General features: G+C 39.6%; 1 protein-coding gene across 22 annotated transcripts in view; it reads right to left on the reverse strand.

Moving 5' to 3' along the window:
* DLG2 (discs large MAGUK scaffold protein 2) overlaps nt 1-27,433 on the reverse strand; it is a 1,057,033-nt gene that overhangs the window by 236,926 nt on the left and 792,674 nt on the right. For all 22 annotated transcript variants that reach the window (XM_054188265.1, XM_054188269.1, XM_054188274.1 and 19 more), the window contains 2 exons: nt 13,226-13,294; nt 2,561-2,717 (listed from right to left, as the gene is read on the reverse strand). In XM_054188265.1, coding sequence (XP_054044240.1) covers nt 2,561-2,717; nt 13,226-13,294 — 226 coding nt within the window. The remainder of the gene's footprint in view (nt 1-2,560; nt 2,718-13,225; nt 13,295-27,433) is intronic.

Consider the following 27,433-nt stretch of genomic DNA (forward strand, 5'->3'; position numbering starts at 1 on the left):
TGTCGGGTCTAACTCATGGATTTGCAGTCTATTTAAGGTATTTTTGTAGGTACCTTCCCAAAGATGAGTCTACACATCTGTCAACCAGCCAACGCTTTGCTGTATCCACAGCACAGGCATGAATTAGGAAATTGTTGTGCTTCTCCTCTTCCATGTGGGAGACGGAGGCTTAGAAAAATAAAGCCTCTCACCCAAGGTTACACAAAAGGACAACGAACTAAATCCGAGAATTAAATCCAGATGTCCAAAATTTAAATCAGTTGCATTGCTTCCTGTTTGAAAGAAATTTAACCAAGCTTGAGTTAATTAGAAATACTAGCTTTGAGGGGTACTATTTGTTCTCGGTCAACCAGATTTGTCATGTTTTGAGAAACAAATAGGGAAACTATTTCTGTAGGGAAATAGGTGTTTCAGAGGGATAAGACACGAAAGGATAAAAAGAGAGAAACAGACCTACTATGTGCAACCCTTATAAACCTAAGGTGTCTGGGGCCCTTCACCAGACAGTGGTCTAAGATTAATCAGGTCTAAAAGCAGCCTGCGCATGAAATTTGTTTCATTTGAATATGGAAAAACAGATTCATAATAGTTATTTGTGACTAAATAAGTCAGCAGTGATTGCCTGGGGATATGCATGCAGCCTAATTTAGTAATAATTTCCATCCCTCTCTGCTCAATGAACAAATAAACTACTCTTGCATGACAACTAAAAGCTGCAGCAACACTGGCAACTTTAAATTAGAACTTATGGAAAACATTGCTACGAAACAGACAAAAATCAGAGTTAAAAACTCAACTGTGGCAGTATCCTACAGAGCCAAATGTACCCTTGCTTCAAAATAAAGGAAAATGGACTTTTAAGTTTGTATCTGAGCTGCTGGATTTCTGAATCCTATGTACTGTGAAAGGCTTTGATCTCATAGTGCTCTTTCAGTTAGCCTTATTTTGCTGCATTTAGTCAAAGAAAAATAAATTGCATAATTGTCCTGAAGACATTTCTATTTCTATTCTTCAGGTTTTTTGTCTGTGTTCTTCTTGGCACAGGCATTTGCCTTCCTTATCTCTTCACGTGTAAGAGTCTGTTTTGGTTTTCTTGCAGTTTCCTGCAAACTTTCTATTTGGGGATCTTTTATGGCCCCTAAACATCTTTTATTTGCCCTTTCTCAATTTTTCTTAAAGTTTTATCAAGCAATAGGTCTAGATAAAATTCACCATAACTTCAGGTTACTGCATCCCTTTGGTGTTAACAAGCCAGGTTTTCCATGTATGGCAAAGCAGCCCCAGACACCTTTTCACAACAAAAATTTGACAGGTGGAAGGCAAAGCCACTTTTCATAGAATTGGCCAGAATAAACTCTTAAGCAATGTATCATCGAATCATTGAATGGTTTGGGTTGGAAGGGACCTTAAAGATCATCTCGTTCCAACCTGCTGCCATGGGCAGGGACACCTCCCACCAGCCTAGGCTGCTCAGAGCCCCGTCCAGCCTGGCCTTGAAAAGGAATTGTAGGAAAATCACTTCCAGCTTCCTCATGAAAGGATTTAAACCTTGACCAGGAAAATGAAACGTAACCACGGTGCAAACCGACCAGGCTACAGCCATCTTCTGCCCCTGCTGCTAAGCCAAGTGCAGCCGAGGATGCAAGATCCACCGGGACAGAAAGCAGGACAGCGGGGGCGAGTGGGACGCTGCAGCCCGGTGGGTCCATCACTCATCCGGGATGAAGAATTCCTGTGTTCCAGTCCTTTGCCTTAAGGCTATTTATGCACTTTGCGTGAAACACCCACAACTGTATCAACTAGCGATAGTTTCTTTTTTCTGCGAGGCAGCATGATATGAATGGATATTTAACAACGTTTTCAAGGCTTTCATTGTCATTCAAAATCCTTTACATTCAGATTGTTTCAGTCAGATGTTCAATTACTTGACAGAGCCTAAAACATAAATGCTCTGTGTTTTTAAACGCGTGCTATCAATATATGCATGAAAGAAAAATTAAAAAGATGTTTTTGACACTAAGTATGCAAAATATAACCCCAGGCTACAAAGCCTTTTATCCTCTAAAATTTGAAAATGAATTTCAGAGAGATCATCAAATTCATTAGAGGCAGAGAGATAATTAACATAACCTAATTAGTCTCCTTCTTGTATTGGTCCGCTTGCTAAGCAGTGTAGTGCACACCAGATGGCACCACCAGCCCAGATTATTTCATCCTACTGTGTTTTCTTCTCAAAGAAAAATTAAAATTGAGAAATATCTTTGGATTCAGCAATGTATTTTGGGCAAATGGAACTGGATAATGGGCTAAGCTGGGAGATGTGTGTTTAGGTCTTCTCTGCGGTGTTGCCAAACTGTAGATAGCCTTAACGAAGTGCAGTAACGCCATTTACAAATGCAGTAAAAAAAAAGAGCAAATCAACAAAACATTCAACGACAAGCTGTTTCCAGCTTGTATTTCACAACCCAGAAACCAAAAAGACTTCTTTCTGTGTCCCTTGAAGTATAGAGAGAGACCAAGATGAAGCAGTTGGCCAGGGAAGCCCAACACAAATACTTACAGACAAAATCTGGTCTCCTCGCTGCAGTTCTCCGCTGAGATCGGCAGGGCCGCCTGCGAGGATGAAAGACACGAAAATGCCTTCCCCATCTTCTCCTCCCACAATGTTAAAACCAAGTCCTGTGGAGCCCTTGTGCAGGATGATTTTTCGAGGTTCTCTGCATAGAAACAAAATGATAATGTTTATCCATTCAAAACTCCTAGTGTGTACGCCTTTCTCAAGGCGTCTTAAGCATACTATATTTTGCTTAACACACAATGGCCTGTTATTGCCTAAAGAAACCATTTAACAAATGAGATAAATGTGTTAATTGGAGAAAAGACAAGGCAGGCATTAACCAGCATTATTTATTTATTATTCTTCATGGTTGAATCCAAACATCTCTATTAATTTCAGCGCACTGGAGTCGCCTTCACAAAGCTAAGTGGTGGATTTATTCAAAGAAAAACCAAAACAATGAAGACACTTTATAATCTAATTTATAGCAATACTGTATATACAAGTAGAATCAATCTTTATGTGGTACCTTTTTTATTTCGAGTTCTAGTCTTGCTTTGTAAACAAATGAACAAAGAAAAAATCTGAAACTCTAGGCAAAGCAATGACAAGTGTCTTTGATCCCGACAGATTTGGAGCAAATAACATTTGTATGATTGAGCTAATAGAGCAGAATCTCATGAAAAACTCTGGTTTGACATTATCAGGAGCTTGCAATTGTGAAGTCACACAGCAGCTTTGTCACTGAACCAGACTTTTGTCTTACTGGTTTAAAGAGTTGTTCGTTATGATGGAAATCAATAAATAATAACAGCTACATCTCATACAGCACTTTCCATCTGTAAATTGAAAATGTGCCCCAAAGGATGTAAACATAATAACATGCATTTTACTGATGGGAAAACTGATGTCCAGAAAGAGATGCCTTTCCTAAGCAAGCAAGGTAGCCTCCTTGAGAAAGTGTCCCAGATATTCCGATTCCCAATCTCTACTCTACGTACGAGGCCTCAGATCTGTCTCTCCCTTGGATACACAAGCACACACAACCGTATGTGTACACACACACCATATTTATCGGTACTTACCCCCTTTCAAATCCCTCTAAGAATTTACTTTTCAGAAAAAGTGTAAATGCTGTTATATTAGTACGTGTAAATCTTAAACCCAGCCCTCTGTTATATGTGTATGTGTAAATCTTAAGCCCAGCCCTGCAAACACTCACAAACACATACATTTATGTGTCTGTGACTCCTCACAGAGCAATAGGATGTTCTAATTCTCAATTTTTACAAATAAAAGTTACCAGCGAAATGACAATTGTAAACACGTGCACACATACACACACTATCTACAGAAACATGCTCCAGCATGCTTCCTGTAAAAAAGATCCAATATTTCCTGTCCTCTACGTAACAATTCTACATCATGTGAATGGCTTTTTCATTTCCATTTTGTTTTTAAAGAAAAGAAACAAAGGGAGAGAGAGAAGTGATGCATCGAGGGATGTCTTATTTGGTGCTGTCTACATGGGGACTTAACCTTTACACGGTAATTCCAAAATCAGTAGACGTTTGTTCATCTTTGCCCAGCAGTAATGTTCCAACAGTATCCCCAGCTTGATCATGATCTTCAAATAACATCTCAACTTTCTGAAACCGAGCCTAATATTTTTGAAAGAAAAAAACCTAAAGCTAATTTTTAATATTTTAAAGGTGATCGTAACCTTTAGTGAAAGTATTAGTCCTACTCCATATAGTCCTTCATATTATAACTTTTTCTTAACATTGTATAGTCAGAAAACAATCTTTTAAAAACACAGCTGTGGGAAAAAGACATACTGTCTTGAGTTTGTATATTCTTGAAGTATTTTTAATCGATCAGAAAATAAAGGGGGTTTTCTTTTCTCTTGGATCATTGCTGTTGATTTACCATGTTGCAACACTTTTAGCACCTTCTTAAATACGTGCAGATTAGATATATAATAATCCAGATCTAAGAAGTCTAAACTGGTTTTTAATTAGGAAGGGTGGCCTGGGGGTTGGAGCAGAACTAGGACAGCGAGGTGGGAGCGTGGATTCCTTCCCCCGCTCGGCCCATGCGCTGCTGTGTGATCTTGGCGAGCCGTTTGTTCTTCCAGCTTCAACTTCCTCATCCACAAACTACTTCGGTGACACTTGCCCATCTTCGAGTCCTACAGGTCAAAAATACTTTGCGAGAGCTGAGCTACTGCCATTTTTATTTACCTGAGTGTTGAGGAGAAAGAGGCAGTAAAGTCAAACACATAAATTTGCATGCTGTGCTGGTGAGAAATCAGAAGAGCTCTTGTTGAAAATGAAACTGAGTATTTCCACGTACGACAGGCAGCTTGGATCACGAAGTTGAAAGCCAGTGCTGTGGGCAGAACTAGGTCAGTACAACTGGGCATCCACTGAATAGTAAGCTGTCCAGCTCAACAAAAATTTGGCCCAGTTGTTAATCTCTGTCTCTGATCAAGTCAGCAGATTTATGCCTAAAATGCTGTCAGTGCCGTTTTGTAATTTTGGCCTTTTGACAGCAAAATTCACATTCTGCTCTTGGATGATTACGTTCAGAGGAAGCTCAAACAATATGGGGAAATGTCAGAAGCCGTGATCAGAACACAATGAGTTTGGCTCCTGCTCTTTAGCCTAATCAGGTCATTTTGGTCATGACTCAAATTTAGCTGTATAGAGACTGACCAAGCGTAACACGCCTTCATATTTCTTTCATATCTCGGTATCCTGCAGAATCTGAGAAGTGGATGCAAGAACACAGAAGTGTCGTTGTATCATCACAGAAACAACCTGCAGCCACTACTACACTGCAAAAACTGCAGGAAGCAGAAGGTATATGCCAATTCGCCATAGTGTAATAAATTACTACGATTTTTAAAATACATCGTGCTTCACACTTGCATAGTGTACTTAGTGTGAAAATGAAAAAAACCACATCCTTTATAATGATAATAAAACTTTGTAGTGTGCTATGAAGTTAAAGTTGGAACAAAGTTTCTCAAGAAAACGAACTACAATACCAGCCACCGGCGAAGTCCTCTCTTAATAGAAACACAGAAAAGAGTTATCTGTCGGTGCTGGAGCCGTACGCAAAGAAAAGGTTAATTTTGATAAAGATGAGCATGTTATGTATTTATTCATCTGGAAAATAAGTTTATAGTCATCTCTTTTACGATTAAGGAGATCTAAGAACAGGTGCCCCCATTTTTCTTTAATACCTGGGAAGCAACATTAGGAAGAACTCCTTTGCCTCTATTAAAATTCTTTATGAATGTCATTCCCATACACATGAAGGGACTTTAGACAGAATGCAGATAAATGCTGGAAAGGAAGTAATGGCATTAAAGATGACATGGTGATGGGAGAGTAAGAAGTGAAAGAAAAGTAACTCCAATGTGAACGATGTTTACTTGCAGTAAATCATAGAATCATAGAATCTTCATGGTTGGAAAGGACCTTTGAGATCATCGAGTCCAACCATAATGCGCTCAGTAAAAATGTGCCGTTCTCTACAGAAAACAGCAACTGAGGCAAAGGTAATTTCAGGGTAACTTTCAAATTTTAAAAGCTGACTGTTTTGTTTGGAGACAACAGGTGGCACTCTCTAGCTACCTAGTAAAAAGGAACAGCCTAAGATCCAGCGTGTCCGAAATGCATGTTTCTGCGTCCAGCTTTACCTACTTATCCCATTTACGATTTCTTCTGTGATAAATAGGGCTGAAGGTAAGTTTCTAGCGGCTCACAAAGCGCACTGGCACTTTAATTCTGTGTGTGCATGTTTCGCGCCCTCCTGCAGCTATGTACCAAATACAAACAGAGAAGAGCAGCAGGGGAAATCAAGCAGAAATTAGAAAGGAGTGTGAGATGAAAACATTCCTGGACTGACAGAAGGCAGCAGAAGGGGGAAAAAAAAGGCAAAAAGAAAAAAAAAGAAAAGAGTGAGCAGAATAAAGGGAGACAGTGCATCTGTAAAGGAGAACATGGAAGGAATTAAAAAGGTAGAGAAAGAAGAAAGAAAGATTCACTATAATTGAGCCAGGAGCAAAGGAGCAAATAAAGTGCTGCAATCCACACAAATTTACAGGCTCAGAAATCAATGGGAGAATCAATTTGGATGGACTTGGTTTCTTGCTTCAGGGAACGCATGTGATCAGATTCTGTAAAGCACATTATAAATTGCAGGCCTGATGTAAGAGCAAAGTATTATTAAATTAATATCTGAAACCAATAAGCAGTAACAAATCAGAGTGGGTAAAGCTTCCGCACTGAAGAAAATTTCTCCTGTCATAAAAATGCGATTAACAAAAATAAATCAAAAATGTGAGGCGATTTTCCTCATGATCAGTGGGGGTTTTTTTGGTTCATGTTTGTTTTATTTGTTCATTATCTTCAAAATATCTAAGTGTTTTGTATTTGCTACATTTGTACTAAATATTTCTTTTGATCGGTTTACTCTTTTACTATAAGAAAATTATAAGACCAAAAAAAAATTAAGTATCCTTATCATCCTTCTATAGATTGTGAATCCATAGTAATTATAGATTTAATTTAAGAGATTAAAAACTGGACCGATAGAGGAAGGGGAAGAGCTTTCTGAAAACAAGTCATTTTTATAGTAACTAACTGAAGGAAAATCCATTTTTAATTTGCTTATTTTGTGCTGCTGGCTACGTTAAAGAATAGAGTCAGTTTTAGTATTCATCTCACACTGACACAGCTCTGCCTTTCTGCTTCTTTTGCACCATCTATAAAATTGGGGCATTAGAATGATTTTGTGTTTCTTGGAACATCTACAGAAATGTTAAGCGCACTGGGTGCTTTCAAATACCATATCCTAGAGCGTTCTTCAGTTACAGACAGTCAATGAGGTATCCCAAATCTGCAGGGACTTAGAAATATGGCTTTGATCTTGCTTTGGCTGCAGGTTTTTTGTTGTTTTGGTGGTTTTCTTTTTTTTTTTTTTTTTTTAAATGCTGTTTGCTTCACAAAGGATATTGCAATCACACATCCATTCATGCACGCGCTGATTTGGTGTTACAGTGACGCACCTCGCAGAATGCCCAGACGAATATTTACGTATATTACTGCGTGGGTTAGGGTAGCACCCAGCACCCAACTATGGCTTCGTGCAAAGCACCACACACATCCCATGCGACGAAAAACATTCAAGCTACTTAAAGTAGCAAACAGCAGGAGGCAAAATTGAAGTAGAGATAAATTCTATTAGTTGGTTAAGGTCATACAGTAGTGGGGGGGGGGGGGGGAAACCCCAAATCTAAGGGCTCAAAGTACCCTTCTCCTGTGCACTATGGTGTTTGGCTTGTGAGGGTTCGCTGTGTGAGCACTGAGCTATGCCGGCTTATTCACTTGGCTGATCAAGCCATTTCTCTCTCAGTGCAATACTTCTAGTTTTCATCTCATGCTTCAAAAAATTCTGATAAATAACTGCACGTTTATTTCAGACAGCTAAAGGGCTTTCATACTGGAAGGACCCAAAAAAGGTAATTCAAATAGGTTGAGCATTCTTCTTCACAGCATTTAACACAGCAAGCCAGGATGGACAGAGAATGTGACAGTCTGTATGAGGCTTTAAAATCTGATTAATCACACAAGAGAGAATTTGAAATCTTAAGCGGCTGAAGGCCTGGAATACGCACGCACATTTTTTAAAAAGACTTCGAAGTTCAGGCGAAACCAAACTTACTCAGCTTATTTAAATTTTCTTTAACACCTTCTACAACTCTGCTTCACAACGATTTAGAGAAAAACCTGTCCCCGGTGCTCTCATCTATTGTTTTATTTCAACACCACTTCTGTGGCATCTTGGCTTTTACTTTCCCTTGCTATTCCCCTCTTAGGCTTGGCAAAATCTCTCCACCACCATATGAAGCAGCCACTGCCCCTCGCCTTCCTCCCCAGCCCTCCCTCTCATCTGCCTTTCCTGGGAGGATTCCAACGCCCCACGACCCGGCAGTGGGAAGGAGCTGGCAGATCTTCCTTTCTCCAGTCCCTGGTCCTTTACCATCTCGGAGCCTGGGACACGCCAGCCTCACCCACTAGCGTTGCACCTGACCCAGTGGGGTCTGGTCCCTGATTTGTGACTTTCATTATCAATATCCTGACCTCAATCATGGTTGAAAAGAACAGAGATAAGGAAACCTTTCTCCTATCTGTTGCTCTCCCATTGAGCATCGCAGCCCAGAGGGGTAACTTTGCCTTCTTAAACCGAGCCAACGTTTCGGTCATGTGCAGAGCCTTCATTTTCATTACATGTCGTTGATTTGTGACTTATTCTTTCATTTTACTAAACGGTGATATACTAACAGCTAAGCATTTGGCCTTTAATGAGATGTGCATTTCTCATATCACATAGCAAAATATAATTCTGCTTACTACAGTTACCCATTCTGCTTGAGACAAGTATTTTACCTGTTTATTTGACTATGGTTTCCTTGGCATTTCTTGTTTGAATGTTGGCATTGACTGTAGAAGCAATACTTTATCCTAACTTTAATACTGACTACACGTTTTAAGCATTTATTCTGCAAACATCATGTCTAACTTGTCACAAACTTTGAAGTATGTTTAATACGAGGGAACCTACTGGGAGCCAGGCTTCAACCTGACTGATGCATGCACGAGCGCGCTGGCTTATACGTGTGCAACTTCATTTGTTTTGTGAGAACCCCTCTGGACTTTACCAGTCTTTCATTTTGTCTTTTGTAGAGAAATTAAAGCCTGCACACCAGGCAGTTTTCGGCTTTGAGCTAGCAAGATGGGATTGGCATACGGCAATAATCTCTTATTTGGAAAGTGAAGCTGGTCTATATTTTTACCACGACGCCTGACATTTACTTTGAATGCACAGGAGTACATCTCCTACATTTGAGAAACCTCATTGATTTCTAGAGCTACAATGTAGGACAGCTAATATCCTCTTTAACTTTGAAAGGGAGATGATTATTCCAGTATGCGTCTTCATTTATACTTGGTCTCACATAAGCACTTGTCTCTCTTCCCTGATCAAAGAGGTGCCTTATTTACATGCTAATAATCAAAATAAATCCTGAAAACTGCATCTCTGTTCCACCTGCTGTACCCAGCACAGGCAACTCCGTACTAGAAAGGTTGCTCTGCATCCTGCTTTTAAAAAATATTGGTTCCATATTGGAACCACTTTTCTATAAAGTATTGCTTACAGCATTCGATGGCTCTATTTACCATGAACGCTCCAGCTTTTCCATTTGTAAACGGGGATAGATAAGATGGAAATGGTGATAGGGAACCGCATTGCACTGTCAGGGGTCAGAAAAGTATTCAAGGGCTACGAGAATAGCTAAAAATAACAATGCCTTTAAGCCACGTCTCAAAATACCAATACACAGTCCGTTAATAGTTAGTAGCAAGCGCCCAGAATTCATTTATATAAGACACTTTGGAAACACAAAGCAGTTTGTAATATCTGTGCTGCTCAGAATAAAAATTCTTACCCTTAGTCATGGTTCAAATGCTGTTTATTTATGTATAAATATTTATATATATATGAGATACTCAGTCACGTTGATAAATTCATTTAAAATTTCCATCAAAGCACTCTTAATCAAAGAAGTTGAAACGCCAGTATCTAAGAAGCTCAGCAGCAGAGATGACTGGTAGCATATGAAATACAATTTAGTCTGAATGTCAACTGCAGAGAGAACAGCTATCAGACACCACTAACATTATAGCTTCGTGCGATAGTACAGCAAGATGTCCAAATAACCGGTTTTAGCTTTCATCCAGTATTTTTCCTATTTTGAATACTCACAGGTAAAATCGTTCATCAAAGCCATTTCAAAAAAACTCAGACGAACAATATTTTCAAATCCAAACATTATAGTTTTCTTGTTTTTCAACCATGCAAATAAAGCATCAGGGAAGTTACTAATTAGATGACACTAACAATGACATCAAACACCTGTGAAGTTCATGCTTCTATACACATGATAAATCTGTTTACCCCACGTACAGTTATTAAGCTGTGAAGAATATATGGCTTGAATATAAAGAAAATTTAATCTTTAAAATCATCTTTGTTTTTTTCACCTTGCTAATCATTTTTTTTGCTGTACCCTCCCTAAAAAAAAAAAAAATGGTTTTACATAGGAATCCATTACCTAGATGAAGAAACTATTAAAGTTTTTTAAAAAAATCTATTCTAGCCAGCTCAATTATCACACATTCAACAGGGTGGAAAGGAATAAATGCCAGCGAATGCAATTCCCCCTGTATTTCTTTAACCCTCCCATATTTCATTTCTCCTTCACAGGACCCAATAATTATACTACTTCAGTGCCTACCCAGTCGGTCACACCGAGCCAGCGCTAAGGGTGTGCCAGGGATGCCTCGCAGGTAAAGCAGCTCTTCACAAAGAGCATCTCAAAAGCAATACCGTGAGTCACCTAAACACAGGACTCTACTGAGGAAAACCCGGTTCCTAAAAGAGAAAAATAACTTTGTTTTGACCTCAAATTGTATTAGCTATAAACATACTTAGCAGCGTGGACCTCACAAAAACATTAGAATAAATTGAGCTTTAACATAATGAAATATTTAGGGCTGAGATGATTACTTATTTTCGCTCAGCGGTGTAATAGGCTAGCAGTCCCACTTTCCTATGTGAAATGAAATATGACTCAGTGTAAGTTGATTAGTAATAATTACAAGCCAGATATTCTTCCACCTCCTGAACAGCAGGAGACCTGTAATATCAATTGCAGATTTCCTGCGCTCTAATGATTCATACAAAATATATGCAAGTTGTCTGCATGGCCAGTGCAGATTCTGCAATTCATCTAAAAATTCATGTAGACAGATTGATTTCCAGACTTCAGTAGGAGTTTAAACCTGTAGGATACATCCTGAATTATGGAGTTCAGTAGACCAAGTCAGAGACATCATAATAGAATTTCTGTCTTAAATCTCAATTTAGCAAATTCTTCTTTTTCTCCCTTTTTTTCTTTTAAATTTAAATTTAATCGCCAGTTTAATTGATAAACTTGTTCTTGAAGCTCAGTTTTATTTCAAACATCAATTTATTCATGAGCTGATTTGAGGAAAAAGACATGGGAATTTATTATGACTCTCTGTTCGTTAGAGAGAAAGAGGTAGATAAAGACAAGAAATCCCAAATGAGGGTGTTTAAGCACTGAGACAGGTTGCCCAGAGCTTGTGCAATCTCCACATTTGGCGACAGTCACAGCTGTCGCTGTGGCAGAAGGGCAAGGTACCCAGGACAGCAGAAGGGCAAGGTACCCAGAACTCACTAATCACTGTCCTTGAGAATTTGTGCTGTGCCACCTCATCTGCTTAGGAGTTACCCTCACACAGCATTGTTACGGCTGGGGCAAGAAGCGGCAAATCAACCAAAGGATTATCCAGACACGTTGGCAAAAGAAGAATATTCAGAGGGAGGAGCAGACCCTGAGCAGACCCTGAGCAACCTTCTCTAACTTGAAAGTAGCCCTGTGTTGAACAAGGAGGCTGGATGATGAGGGCTTCATTTATAGAATTACCTTCCAGATGGCAGCCCTTAAGCCGTATGCACCTCTCCTGGAGCAATTTCATTATTTAGTCTTGTTTTCAATGAGTAATTGCTATAGCTGTCCTACACATCTAAATAAAAACTTAATTATAAATAAAAACTTAAAATCTTCGATCTGAGTCCTAGATAAGGAACAAAAAATTGGGACTTGTGAGAAAACCGTTTCAGGCTTCACTTAGGAGTGGATCATTTCACGTGTCTACCATTCTATTTTCTGACTGCATCACAGTAAGATTGCAACATAAAGCAAAATAGAACACGATAACATCGTTCCTTTGGATTCTCACTTTTATCACAAGAAAGAAAAGCTTTGAAATAGGACCTGAGAGCAGCCAATGACAAGTTCTCACCCACACCCACAAAATATTTCACACAGTTCCCCATTTCTATGGGAGGGGAGAAACAAAGCTAACATTTTTTTTGTGAACTATGCCAGTCAGTGCAACCAAAATCTGTGTTTGTTAAATATGGGCTTTTCTAATATCGCAAAGATGCAAAAATATTAAGTGTGGTTGTGAATTAATCATATTTTACCCAGTTATTTCTGTTAAAATAGTCAGCTAAGTACTCAGATCTATACCTCTATAATTGGCACATGAATATACATAGATATACACCAGCACGGGATTGTTATTCTCTATCAGTACTTCTTCATCTTTAGTTCAGGACACCACTTTGTCAAAAAGAACTCATGCATACATTAAGAAAATAGAGTAAGACTTCACTGGGTATTTCTGTGATTAGTGGGAACCATTTTTCCAGCTAACACACGTAAATATTAACACTAGTCAAGTGAGATGAATTGAAGAGATTGTAGCTAATATATCTCCATGACAGATACTCTCATCTCCATGAAAACCAAACCTTTCAGTGTAAGTATCTAGAAGGGATCAGTACGAATCTGAAAGTGTTTATTTCTTCATCTCACGGACTTAAGCGCTGTGGTATGCCAAACCACACCTCGTTAACAGCTATGCGTATGTGGGTAGTTCAGTGCCTGGCTTAGTGGTATCTGAGAGCTCTACAGGCAGCTTCAACAGAGAATCATCTTACCCTTCCACAGAAATGGTCCGCTGCAAGCTCACTGTGGGTGGACGCGTTGCAGTGCTGTGCTGGGAATGACTGTATGACCAAGGAAGAATAAAGAAAAGCATTGGTTAAAGAAATGCAAGTTGCTCTTATTGTCTCTAGCAGTATAGCTAACGCCAAAAGAGAAATAACTATCAGGCTGTTTTACACGTGTCTAAAGCATTTTGACTTCAGTGATGCTCATCTCCTCAAAAAAGGGCTCAACCCTACAATCTCTCGTGTTTAAAATCAGGTTTCATTCCTCACTAAGAGCAGATAGTGAAAAGAATAACTGCCCTTTTTCTGTCTCATTCTTTTAAAAAAAATGTACATGTACACACAGTTCAGTGACTTAAAATAACTCAGTTGCTAATTGTTTTGCTAAATATACTAACCATAAAACAGAAAGTTAATTTCAGAGCAGAAGGTAAAACAGTAAATGATGATGTTATCAACCTAATTCTCAGTGTTTTTCAGGCAGAATTCTCAGGAGAACAGGACATGCACTGCTTATAATTGCACCACAATGCAACTTCGAATTTTAAAAATTTCAACCAACATTCAGTATTTCTATCAGATTTTAAGTAGCTCAAGTTTTTTCCACATGAAATTACATCAATCTAAGACACAACGTTTACTAAAAACCAAGATATGTTCTAAGCAAAACACAGACTCTGTGAAAGAGAAATCTTTCCGATTGAAAATCCTGAGGTCTAATGGTTTCTCTCCTATGTGTTGTCATGGTTGAGGAACCTAGTTACCATATTACATAAACCAAATAAATTACACAGTATAAATTAACTTCAATATTGTACTATTGTATAATAGTATGGTACCATTACTATTCACGTAAATATAAATGGATAACAACACAGCATCGGTCAAAGGCAGTTCTGTGATAACAAAACGCATTCCTTAACCAAGAAACTGTGTTTAAAAAATAAAAATGACAAGTAGAAGCATCTGCGCGTATCTTCTGATTAGTTTAAATGTCTACATCACATAGTGAGGCCCAGTATTAATAACGGAAAGTATAGATTAAAAATAAATCTTTAAGTCAGTATTATATCATTGATTCTACCAACTGCAGATTTTGTCTTGCTTTCAAGCTTTGTATACGACTCGAGCTGTTTGTTCAGAAGAAGCGCACTTTATTTCCATTAAAAGCTGAGACATTCAACATTAGTCAGCTACGCATCTATTTTACCTGCATTTTATCCTGTAGCAGAGCCAATACTGTCTGCCTGACAGCAGAGAGATGATGTTTCTGTGTAACTTGTAGAGTTGAGACGCACGACACAATGCCACAGGACAAAGAAAGACCTGCTACCTGGTATTCCCTGTTGTGACCATTGTGCTCTGTGTAAACTGCCGTAACTCATCCGTGTTCAGAAAGTTTGTGGGGAGGTATATACACATCAGAAAATCAGATGTGTGACGTCTCAGCAGAAGGGCAAGGTACCCAGAACTCACTAATCACTGTCCTTGAGAATTTGTGCTGTGCCACCTCATCTGCTTAGGAGTTATCCTCACACAGCATTGTTACGGCTGGGGCAAGAAGCAGCAAATCAACCAAAGGATTATCCAGACACGTTGGCAAAAGAAGAATATTCAGAGGGAGGAGCAGATTCTCAGGAAAACAAAATGCATTTCAATGATGGAGTGAAAAAAAAAAAAAAAAAGACTAGGATGGCAATATATTTTCTATTATATCAGATGTTCTATTAAGTAATGTAATCCCATAACAAGTATGAATCAAAGCAATGATTTCAATTCAGTATTCTCCTGAAATTACGAAACCATTCAAGCGCTAGATGTCACCAGTATCCCTCACTGGAATGACTACCTTATTATGCAAATCTGTGCAAAGAACCTGATACCTCACTCCTTCCAAGCAAGGGGCTCAGCTATTGCCAATGTGCCACCCATTAGAAACCCTTTTCCAATCTTAGGCATCTGTGAAAGAGTTCAAATGAGTCCTTGGCTTTTTTCATGAAAATAATTTGTAACTGGTGATATGAAAAGTCATTTTTTGTACATAATTATAAAAATCAAGTTTGATGCTCAATACAAGCTTATGCCTTCTAAGGTATCGTCATGAATACAATGACACATAAAAATCAAACACAGAGTTTAATCACTGCTTGACACAAGTGCCTATCCAGTTGGAGACAGAAACAGCGCTCTGGTATCATTCCTGACTGACTTATTTAAAAGATAAAGCTCCCGGTGGCTTCTGTCAAAGTGGCAGAACCAGCAGAAAGAAGCCATTTCCACCACATGCTTAATAAACTTGTGTATGTGTCATGTCCTTTGTAGCACAAAAGAAAATAAAAATTCTGAGTTACTGCCACCAACATTTTCTGTGATGAATGCCTGAACATCGACACTTACATCCCTGTTGAGATATGTAGGTAAGTAGCATATTCTTACACTCACAGATCTAAGTATTCGAAGTTCGACATTTAGCCTCATGAAAATGCTACCCTTTCTCTGAAATGATACAGAATGAACATCGTAATAGTTTTAATAATATAAAGTAATAATATTTCAATATACTACTCAGTACTACAGCCACATGAGATGGATTTTCTCTGAAGAAATGATTCTCACATCCTGTAAAATACCCATTTTAACTTAATTCCATTTAATTTTATTTCATTGAGACAATGGGAATATACTGTAAGACAATTTATATGAGTGAAGGAACAAAGAATGAGATTATAAATGAATAATAAAGGGGCAAAACAGGAAGCCAAGAATCCAACCTCTCTTTTTTAATGGATTTAAGTTGGGTTTTTTTGTTTTAAATCTACTTCTTAGTCAAGGCCTGCCATTTCGTGACCTTGTTAAATACTAAAAATAGAGCAGAATGGTGTCAACATATTTTTTGAAATGTATATTATGAAAATAATCATATCAGTAAGTATTATAGTAACAAGAAGGCACGTAGCCAGACTCCTTATTTTTAACTCTGTTCTAGCCCAAAGGTGGTGGCACTTCTGCTGTGTGGGTGATGCTGAAACTGGAGGTGGCATCATAAACCCTTTCCCTGTAGGGACAACATGAACCACCGTCTTCCCTTCGCAAATGACACTTTCACCAGCACACAATATCCCAGTGAAACCCCTGCCTGGGATGAAGCAGTCACATTAGGGAAATATTTATTGTGTTTAAAACTTCTATAATGCAATCTGTCAACCAAAAATAAGGGCAAACCACCATTAAGGGATCAGACTGCATGAGACACAAATCAGAATTCATCCCAAAGCCTGCCTATTGCATTGAGGGTGGAAGAAAGAAGGTTGTTACAAGCTACAATTTTTCCTGGCCTCTTTTGCTCGTATAAAAACAATACACATTGTCTTTACAGACAGAGTGCTAGAAAAGTCATCAGCTTTCCTCTCTGAACCCATCTCTTATCAACAAAGAACAGTTGTCCTCTATTTGCTTTAGCACAGATTTGGGAATCCTTTTGTTTTCATATGTCTTTGCTGTGAAAAGTCAAAACTGACACACACAAAAGTCATTATTTGCTTCCTAAATCAATTGATCTGCACCTCCTCATAAAGAAGCAGTAACGCAGCTGGTGGCACGGGCTGGGTAGAGACCTCCCCTGAACACTGGCTTTGGAGCAGCATTCTTGAGGTGCCAATTCTGAAACTGCCACACAGAAGAAAAGTACACAAAAGTTTGTCTATCAATACGATCGGTGCAGAAACAAACAAGCAACACCCCCAAAAATAGAGCTCCGATTTATTATTTGTTATTCACAATACTAAAAGAAAAAAAAAAAAAAAGGTAAATACAGTATTGAAAAAGTTCCACTGGAGAACAGTGAAGGGAACCCTAAGACTTTTTGGGTTTATGATGTATTCTCAGCATGTTGTTTCTTATGTCAAGGATTGAAGGTTGCAGAGCAGTTGTTTATAAAGCTTTTAAGCCTTTGCTTTGATGGATGTAAGAGTCTAAGAAAGCAACGTGCTTTAATTCCATTAATGTGGAGTTTTAATTCAGCTCAGTGAAGTGAAACCAGCTCTTCCTGATGCTGCCGACAGCTAAACTTCTAACTTAAATGAGTTTTTGCTCTCCTGTGGGATTAATTAGAAAACCAGAGAGTGCTTTTTTGGTATTAATTTTATCTCAGCTACAAACAGCTTGATAATATCCAGTACTGACAGCTACTGACCCATATTAGAAGTGTCAAACTAACCAGACAGTCTCCCACCAGAGGTAAATGGGAAACTTCAGAGAACAGGACATTCAACCCTGCCACTTTCAGATCACCCTTAGGCAACAAAGCCAAACATGAGATGTAACACTGTTTTCATGCACAGGCACATGCAGCGACAACTTCTGGAGTGACTTAGCAACCATAACATATTTTTTAAAATGGCATCCATACATATATTCTACAAATGGTATTGCTGGGCTACATAGCTACCCAGCAGAAAACAGAAAAGAAACGAAATGAAGGATTAGGCTGTCACTTGGCCTACAGATATGTAGAATAAGGACCACACAACATTTCTGTTCAGGTTCTCTGGAGTAATTTCACTTGCACAAGTAAAGCCAACAAGGTTGCTGACCTCTCCCTCCCTCCCTCCTTCCCTCCCTCCCTTCCTTCCTTCCTTCCTTCCTTCCTCCCTTCCTTCCTCCCTCCCTCCCTCCCTCCCTTCCTTCCTTCCTTCCTTCCTCCCTCCCTCCCTTCCTCCCTCCCTCCCTCCCTTCCTTCCTTCCTTCCTTCCTTCCTTCCTTCCTTCCTTCCTTCCTTCCTCACTCCCTCCCTTCCTTCCTTCCTCCTTTCCTTCCTTCCTTCCTTCCTCCCTTCCTCCCTTCCTCCCTTCCTCCCTCCCTTCCTTCCTTCCTTCCTTCCTTCCTTCCTTCCTTCCTTCCTTCCTTCCTTCCTTCCTTCCTTCCTTCCTTCCTCACTCCCTCCCTTCCTTCCTCCCTTCCTTCCTTCCTCCCTTCCTTCCTTCCTTCCTTCCTTCCTTCCTTCCTTCCTCACTCCCTCCCTTCCTTCCTCCCTTCCTTCCTTCCTTCCTTCCTTCCTTCCTCCCTTCCTCCCTTCCTCCCTCCCTTCCTTCCTTCCTTCCTTCCTCACTCCCTCCCTTCCTTCCTCCTTTCCTTCCTTCCTTCCTTCCTTCCTTCCTTCCTTCCTTCCTTCCTTCCTTCCTTCCTCACTCCCTCCCTTCCTTCCTTCCTCCTTTCCTTCCTTCCTTCCTTCCTTCCTTCCTTCCTTCCTTCCTTCCTTCCTCCCTTCCTCCCTTCCTCCCTTCCTTCCTTCCTTCCTTCCTCACTCCCTCCCTTCCTTCCTCACTCCCTCCCTTCCTTCCTCCTTTCCTTCCTTCCTTCCTTCCTTCCTTCCTTCCTTCCTTCCTTCCTTCCTCCCTTCCTTCCTTCCTCCCTCCCTTCCTTCCTTCCTTCCTTCCTTCCTCACTCCCTCCCTTCCTTCCTTCCTCCTTTCCTTCCTTCCTTCCTTCCTTCCTTCCTTCCTTCCTTCCTTCCTTCCTTCCTTCCTTCCTCACTCCCTCCCTTCCTTCCTTCCTCCTTTCCTTCCTTCCTTCCTTCCTTCCTTCCTTCCTTCCTTCCTTCCTTCCTTCCTTCCTTCCTTCCTTCCTTCCTTCCTCCCTCCCTCCCTCCCTCCCTCCCTCCCTCCCTCCCTTCCCCAGTCAGCACCCACAAAGAAGTGGTTAGCCACTTTCAGCAACTTAAAATATCGGAGTTATTGCAGCCCTAAATTAGCATCATACAGCAGTAAGGAAGAATGCAAGGTGAAACTGTGACTCAGAGGAATGCTTCAGCTCCTGGAATAAAGCTAATTATCCCCCTTTGTCAGCAGTGTGCCTAAGTCAGCACCTATCTTCAAAGTGGTGAAACATCCACTGACTTCAAATCTGCTTCCTTACGGCTGAGGTAATTGCAGGAGATAATGATGAGCTTTAAAATACAAAAAGTATACTTATCTGAGAAGGAATTGTTATTTTAGTTTGGAATATAATATTTCAAACAGCTGAAGAAGTTTGGAATGATGTGGCGGGAACTGAAAATAATTAGGAATGCTGTTTAAATTAATAGAGTGGAGAGATCTCCAGTTGATGAAGTTTCACTTGTAGTCAAGCGTTCCCATGCAGGGTAAACACAGACTTACACAGTACTGTGAAGAACACAGCATTGGGCAAACTAGGCATACGGAGTGAAAACCGTAAGAAAAAAATACTGTGACAAATCAATACAAAATTAAATGGAACAAATTTTGGGAAACATGAGATCTGTTTTAATGACTCGAACATGGTACCTTGCTATTTTGGGAGGTTTTTCTGTTGTAGATGTCAATCTTAAGTACTGATTTCAGTTCTAACATACGTTTTTTTATTTTGCTTAAATTCCTCCCTTTCATCCCATCCTTCTTCTAATTCATTATGTTCCCGGTTCACACCTTCTCCTCATACTTTGGACAGATTTGGCTTGTTAGAAGTGGAACACCTAAATCTCCACGGCATTCCAGGACATTCTGTTACTGTTAAAAAAATAAATTTCAAGACTTCCTACTAGCTTCTCAGTTTTATCATTATTATTATTATTATTATTATTATTATTATTATTGTTATTATTCCTGTCATGACTATGAGGAATGATAAAGCTCCACCTGGGAGCTGAAATACTCCCCGATAAAGTTAGTTTGACAATTATACCAGCTGAGGATTGACGTTTACATGTCAAAATATTAGCGACAAGTGAAAAACCTACGGTTTGTAGGTATGTAGAAAAAAAAGGGGGAATGGAAAGAAAATCTCACTTTCTCAGTTGCTAAAGCAATATCAGATGGAAACGGTCCGTGAATACAGCAACTGAGTTTGTCTCCAATTACAGTTGTGGAAGAAGACGCAGTGCAACTGTCATGAATTTAAATAGGGAGCGTTTGTTTAGGAATGACAGAAAACTTCCTGATGCACTCTGTGTGGCCTCCCAATTACCCGCATCTCCTGGCACGCTGGTACCAGCGCCTAACACAACGCTGAGTTTTCAGTTCCTCGTGGAGAAAGCGGCTGTCACCCTCCTCCCTGCTCTTTGACATGATGCTGTTGTAACTCAGCATCACCCTTTTTTTCTATGCTGCTACTCGAATGCCATGCCTCATTTACTGTTTGCTATCACTCCTAATTCTCTTCCGGCATTAGTGCTTTCCAAGCATTACCATTCCAATCAATCGCACAGGCTGTAAGAGAATCAGAGACGGTTTGAATTCTATGTGACAGAACAACAAGCGTTCGTGCTGGGTAAAAAGAAATCAGCTTCACCAAAGGAAAACACGTGCTATAGTACAGAAAAATGTCTCAATCAGTCAGTTCTTCTGTAATGTAATAGACAGAAGGATGTACTTCAGAAAAACAACTTCTATTAAGGGTGTCTGGAGACACTAAATAATCAGAAGATGCTGAAAGAATTCAAAGGCAGAGTACCAAAGCTTGCTCACTCATTTAATGTGTATGCATTGGGTTTGCATGGAGAGCTTTTGGTAGCAGGGGGGATAACGTGAGAAGCTGCTAGAATCTTCCCCCATGTCCGATAAAGCCAATGCCAGCTGGCTCCAAGACGGACCCACCGCTGGCCAAGGCCGAGCTTATCAGCAACGGTGGTAGCGCATCTGGGATAACATAGTTCAGAAGGGTGAAAAAACTGCAACAGAAAACTGCGGCTGAAGAGAGGAGTGAGAATACGTGAGAGCAACAACTCTGCAGACCCCAAGGCCCAAGAAGACGGAGGGGAGGAGGTGCTCCAGGCACCAGAGCAGGGATTCCCCTGCAGCCCATGATGAAGCCCATGGTGAGGCAGGCTGTCCCCCTGCAGCCTACAGAGGTCCACGGTGGAGCAGAGATCCACCTGCAGCCACTGGAGGACCCCACGCTGGAGCAGGTGGATGCCTGAAGGAGGCTGCGACCCCATGGAGAGCCCACGCTGGAGCAGGCTCCCGGCAGGACCTGTGGCCCCGTGGGGAGAGGAGCCCACGCTGGAGCAGGTTTGCTGGCAGGACTTGGGACCCCGTGGGGGACCCACGCTGGAGCAGTCTGTTCCTGAAGGACTGCACCCCGTGGAAGGGACCCACACTGGAGAAGTTCATGAAGGACTGCATACCATGGGAAGGACCCATGTTGGAGAAGTTCATGGAGAAGTGTCTCCCGTGGGAGGGAGCCCAGGCTGGAGCAGGGGCAGAGCGTGAGGAGTCCTCCCCCTGAGGAGGAAGGAGCGGCAGAGACAGCGTGTGATGAACTGACCACAAGCCCCATTCCCCGTCCCCCTGCGCCGCCCGGGGGGAGGAGGTGGAGAAATGGGGAGTGAAGTTGAGGCGGGGAAGAAGAGGGGGGAGGAGGTGTTTTAAGATTTGTTTTTATTTCTTATTATTCTACTCTGATTTAATTGGCAATAAATTAAATTAATTTCCCCAAGTCAAGTCTGTTTTGCCCGTGATGGTAATCGCTGAGTGATCTCCTTGTCCTTATCTTGACCCATGACCCTTTCCTTATATTTTCTCTCTCCCGTCCAGCTGAGGAGGGGAGTGATAGAGCGGCTTTGGTGGGAACCTGGTGTCCAGCCAGGGTCAGCCCACTGCAGTCCTTATTTGCCATCCTTGATTTCAAATCGGACGTATCAGACGTCAGTATTTTTCCTGTTAAACATGGAAAACAATAATCAGAGTATCCATATAGGTATGGTCTTTCTTTGGGTATTGATGCAAGCGATAAGAGTAGGAAACATAAATTTTCAAGTAGAAACTTAGGTGCCCTGATTTTCAGCCACGCCTCTGGCACACCCTCCTTCCCAATGCACACAGCCGGTGTAACTGCGTTTACCCCCAGCACCAAGAGATGGTGGCCTGGGGCCACCACAGCTGTGCTTCTGCTGTAGGGCACTTGTTGAGTTGGGTGCACGGGGAACAGGTAGCACAATTTCCATCAGTAACTGCTCTGGAACTGCAACACACAGCACTCACCACTGTCCCCTAACACCACTTCTGATGTATTTCTAGAGCTGTTCACTGTTTCGGTAATGAAACCTATTTATTGAACATAAAGCTTATTAGATTTCTGTGCAAGTAACAACCAAGTATCTGCACCAAAATCCCTTTCCAGTTTAAGCAAATGTCAAAAGACATTAGCAAGGACTTGAAAAATGGGTCCACTTTTAAGAAACTTTGAATGGCAAAGCTTAGATAAAAATCAAGGAATATCTCAGAAGTTTTAGGAAAACTCATATAGGCACAATGGGAAGAATCATATAAGATTTGCAGTCCAAAAATAGCAAATTGCACATCATACATGTATTTACCAGTCACATTGGTGGGGAAAACAACCAAAAAAAAGAAATAAATAGGCAAGTTTTCTAGTAAGAAAATCACTCCTATTGTCTAAAGAAAAAGGTCCTCTAATTTATAGTCTGAATGCAGCAGCAATTCTGAAATACTGTAAACTAGTAAATTGTTCATAACCTTGCTAGCAGCCATTAAGACCTTGGATTTCAAAAAGTGTTAAGACCAGAATTTTTAATTGAACTTGTTTATTATTGTCAATAGAGCTGGATGAACTAGATTATTTTTGTCAAAATTCAATTTCCTAGAACATATGTACTCAATAGGAGGATAAGAAAACAAATGGTAAAGCAGACACTAGAAAAATCTGGAAAGACCTCACATTTTCATGTACTTTTCCACCATGTTCCATAGAAGTTAATTTAAAGTTATGAATACCACTTCTAAGACTGTTGAGAGTTCCCTTAATGAATCAGACACCTAATTTGAATTCAGGATCCAAAAAAAGGAAGTATCGCATGATTTTAGACAGAACTCTGACACAGCAATCTTGTCATTAACAAAGTGGACAGAGATTAGGTCGTAATGGTTACACTAATCTTGCAATACTGCGTTTAGTGCCTAGAACAGCTTAGTTTGCTTTCTCTTCTCAAAGGAGGGTTGACTTTCTTTGCACCGAAGACGGCACTTCAAAAATAATTCATAGAACTTTTATACTGCATCTACTTCTTTTTTAAAGAGTAGGGAAATCATAGATCTCAAATAACTGCAACCCATTAAACTAATTTGTAAAGTTTCTATCCATCTCAATCCGAAGAAAAACAAGCTCATTAAGTTCTTTTCATGGCAGAGTCATTGCACAGAATTTTACTCATTCAAGAGAAAGCATATGGCTAATAACAATTAATTCAAGTGATTTAAAACAGCAATGAAAAACTGTCTGATGCCAAGCCACGCCATGCCATTAACAAACATTTCTATATCCCATGAGATTCCATATCATTGTATTTGCACAATAAAAACATTCCCACAGAAATTTAAGTTTTAATATTGTTTCTGCATAAGACCAAGTTCATTTGTTTGTATTTATTAACTCTTATGTGACCACTGCAATGAATTACACTAACTGTCAAGGTGAACGAGTCAGAAAAGGAGCGTATTCAGCTTCCATAGAAGTGGTTCATTAAAACAAAGGGGATGATCACAACAGAAAGAACACGGGATTATGATCCCAAATCTATCAGAACAGCACACTTTATATTGCGTTACTCCTGATACAATGTTTACTGCACCTGTGTGATACCTTCTGATAATGTTATCCCTCCTATTTGGATATACATTATCTCTGTGCAAGCTAGGAATATGGGTTGAGTATCTGCCATCGTTAACAGCCCAGAGGTGAGAATGCAGTCCTACGTAAGCTGCTTATTAGTCTCGCTTTCTCTGTCGTTCAAATCAGCCCAGCATGCATGTGTGCATGTGCAGCTATACCAAACACAAAAATCCTGGTGAAATACTCACAGAGAACAGCAAAAGTAGAAATAACGTAACGCACATAAATGAATGACATCCCAACAGAATACATACAAACAGCAGTGAATGGTCATTTGAAAATGCAGACATATAAAGAATGTATTGTCAAAATGGAAGATGAATAGTGAAGAAATTCAACAGTTTAAGCTCTTCTGTTTCTAATATAATCTATACGACTCTGGATCCTTGTATCATTTGAATTTGATAGAAGTTGGAGTTACCCAGCTTTTCATGGGAAACATTCAGCGTTTTACACTATAAGGTCTAAGAATTAGGTATACCCTAGAACTAGATAAAAAAATAAAATATATCTATTATTTTTTCTCATTCTGGGATTACTCACAGTGGGAGTGTCAGACACAAGCCTCTGCCGTAGTAGATCACCGTAATACAATGTCCAAGCACATTAGTAATTAATTTTGCCTGTCTTTGATTATAGGTCATGGATTGGATTAGATGAATGATGGGGTAGATAAATTATTTATATGTTCCATTATGTCCTTCCTTATATCCCTAAATCAATATATAAAGCACCATTTATTTGAAGATGCTTGTTAAATTCGATCTTTGAAGAGAAATTTATCTATTTAGGAAAGAACTGTGAAAGGGATTTATGAAGAATTTTACTCTAAGCCTGTGATAGTCATTAAGGTGAATTGTATAGTTACAAACTTAATAGATAAATCATTTGAGTAAAACATCGGAAACTGGTTTTAAAAGATTTGCAAAATTAGCAAGCACGCATACATGACTGAGCTGATAAACAGTCAATTTGTGATCCTTCTGGGAACTGATTTAATGTAATTAAGATACTTAATAGTGTAAGTCCTGGACAACAGCCTGAGTTTCCTTCACTAAAGTTTTCAAATATTTCTTGCAGGTTAGGGATCATTTCTTATAATTACAATCTTCTCATCAGTCAGCCAGCAAACCCAAGGCTCTTGGCTTATTTCAAGGTTACTTTAGTTTGAAGGGTGAAGATCTCACGTTTCTTCTACTTTCATCTTTCATTTATTATCTAAAACTAATTCTCTCTTTGCTGCTTCCAACTTATCTTTTCTCTCTGCAAGTACCTTTGTACTTTGGTTCCCAAATGTTTTGGCCAGAACCAATTGCCCTGGGTACACTGAGAGAAAAGCCACTGCTGTTTAAGAGAAAACGTACGAATAACAGACAGACGGGGAAGCACAAGGAAGTGTGAATCAGGCAGTAAAGACGGTCACAGCTGGATTTATACCAGCAACTCATCCAACCTCAACTAGGACTAAAACCAGAATTCCATTCACATTTAGCACTGTAAAAAGAAATAGCCACACAAGGAAGCTATTTTTGGAGATGGGCATCTTGTGCCCATATTTCTCTTGTGCACGTGAACTGAGCCAGCATTGCAGCTTTTTGGCTTCAGTTCTCCATGTGTTATTTTTGAGGACAAAGCGGTTCTGCTGAAAACCTACGAATACCCTGCAATCAATGAAACACTTCACATATGAAATATGGACACAAAAGAAAAAAACTGATGGAGGATAAGCCCATGCATTGGATGGTCATCCACATTTTCAAATCTTGCATGTGCAAGATTGGCAGGAAATTCCATGGCAATAGGCTCTTGAGTTTAGAATTTCTTAGATATACTATTTTATTCCAAGTCATGCCTCTCTCCCAACTTAACAGGGATGTCTGCTATTATAGAAAATATCTATTTAAATTATCATATATTTAAGCAGTGGAATTCCCCAAATAGAGTTGGGTAAACATACATCAAGAAACCCAAAGACGGTTCTTTCACTCATCAGTTACTTCTGGATATAAAATGCTCATTTTTGTACTCCAGTGAGGTCGAAGAGTTTGATTGCTGTTTTTCCTCCTGGACCAAAGGTAGGCCTGGAGACATTCTACACCTTTGAGGCATCTAAATTCATTTAAATTTGCACCTTAAGATTAAAGCTATGATAGCTACTGTAGCTGCAGAATCCTTTCCTATACCAATCAGACATCGCTATACATCAGTCCCAAACTCTTCCCTTTCAATGCGAATGCAGAAATGTATAAATTAGTGTTGGAAAAGATTAATGATTTCAATTTGTGTATTTCACAGATGGCATCCAGACCCATTAAATGTTCTTACAGTAAATGTTACACCATGCACACCTCTGATTGAGAACAGAGGGAAAACAGCCAGCATTTTACAGAACAAAATATAACATAATTTCTTCTCACATCACAGCTCATCTTGGTCTCTACTTAGAGACTGGTTTAAGCCTTGCAAGATGAAATGCTAATACCCTTTTAAAAACATTTATTACGACCTATTTTAATTCACTTTGCTTTTTCTTGTTAGAAATATAAAGTCCCTTTACAATACTATCAAATTCCTGCATATTGTTAATCAACCTGTGAATTAATGTTCCCAAATCAAATGGTGGCTTCCACTTTTCTCCAGCAATTTATTTTACAAGTCAATGGAAGCTATCTCAAATCTTCAACATCATAATTACACTGATTTAAATTCATATGTACGCTACTAAAATCTGAATTTGCACAATGTATTCTTGATTTGTGTGTTCTGTTTGTTGGTCCTTTTGGCAAGTGACTGTGAAACTTCCCAGCCTCACTGTGGATTTCTTTTAGGACCTTACTAAAGCCTTTTTCTCTCTCTGGTTGCCAGCTCCCTGTCTCTAAAAAACCAAAGATAAATAAGATGTCCAGGCTCTTACAGTGATGGGAGCGATATCAATACATTTAGGTAGACAAGACTAAAATTAATTTGTGCTATTCACCATTTCTGTGGGCAAGCTGAAGAAAACCTGCCATTTCCTAAGTTGCATCAACGTTTCATTTCTGTTAGTTGACACTAACTAAGCTGATTTTTTTTCATTGTAAAGTGGTAATGCGAGAATAGCAGAATTGGGAAATTTAAACATGAAAACAGGAATGGCTGACATGGACAAAATTATATAAATCTGATCGGAAAAAATACATCATATTCTATCCTACTGAAGAGCTAATTTACATTAAGTTTTATAATAAACCCTTCTCTCATCATATTAGTGATTACTAAGACCTATAATTTTATACGGCAGCATTGTGTTTTAAGGTTTACTGCCCAGCAATGGTCCACGCTGCTTGATTTAAATCAACAGCAGAAGCAGACAGATTTACAATTACAATAATTTAAGAATTTATTTTCCATGTGATGCTGTTCTTTATGAAGGATGCCCAGTAGTACCTTCAATTAGATTGTGGATTTCTGAGAAACAATCTTTGAGATGCTACAAAGCACAATGTCATGTGATTTGGAAGTCCATCTTGACATGAAAGTATGAACCCGCTTATAGTATTATGTTGCCATGTTT

Source organism: Rissa tridactyla, chromosome 1 (assembly GCF_028500815.1).
Source record: "Rissa tridactyla isolate bRisTri1 chromosome 1, bRisTri1.patW.cur.20221130, whole genome shotgun sequence".
NCBI lineage: Eukaryota > Metazoa > Chordata > Aves > Charadriiformes > Laridae > Rissa > Rissa tridactyla.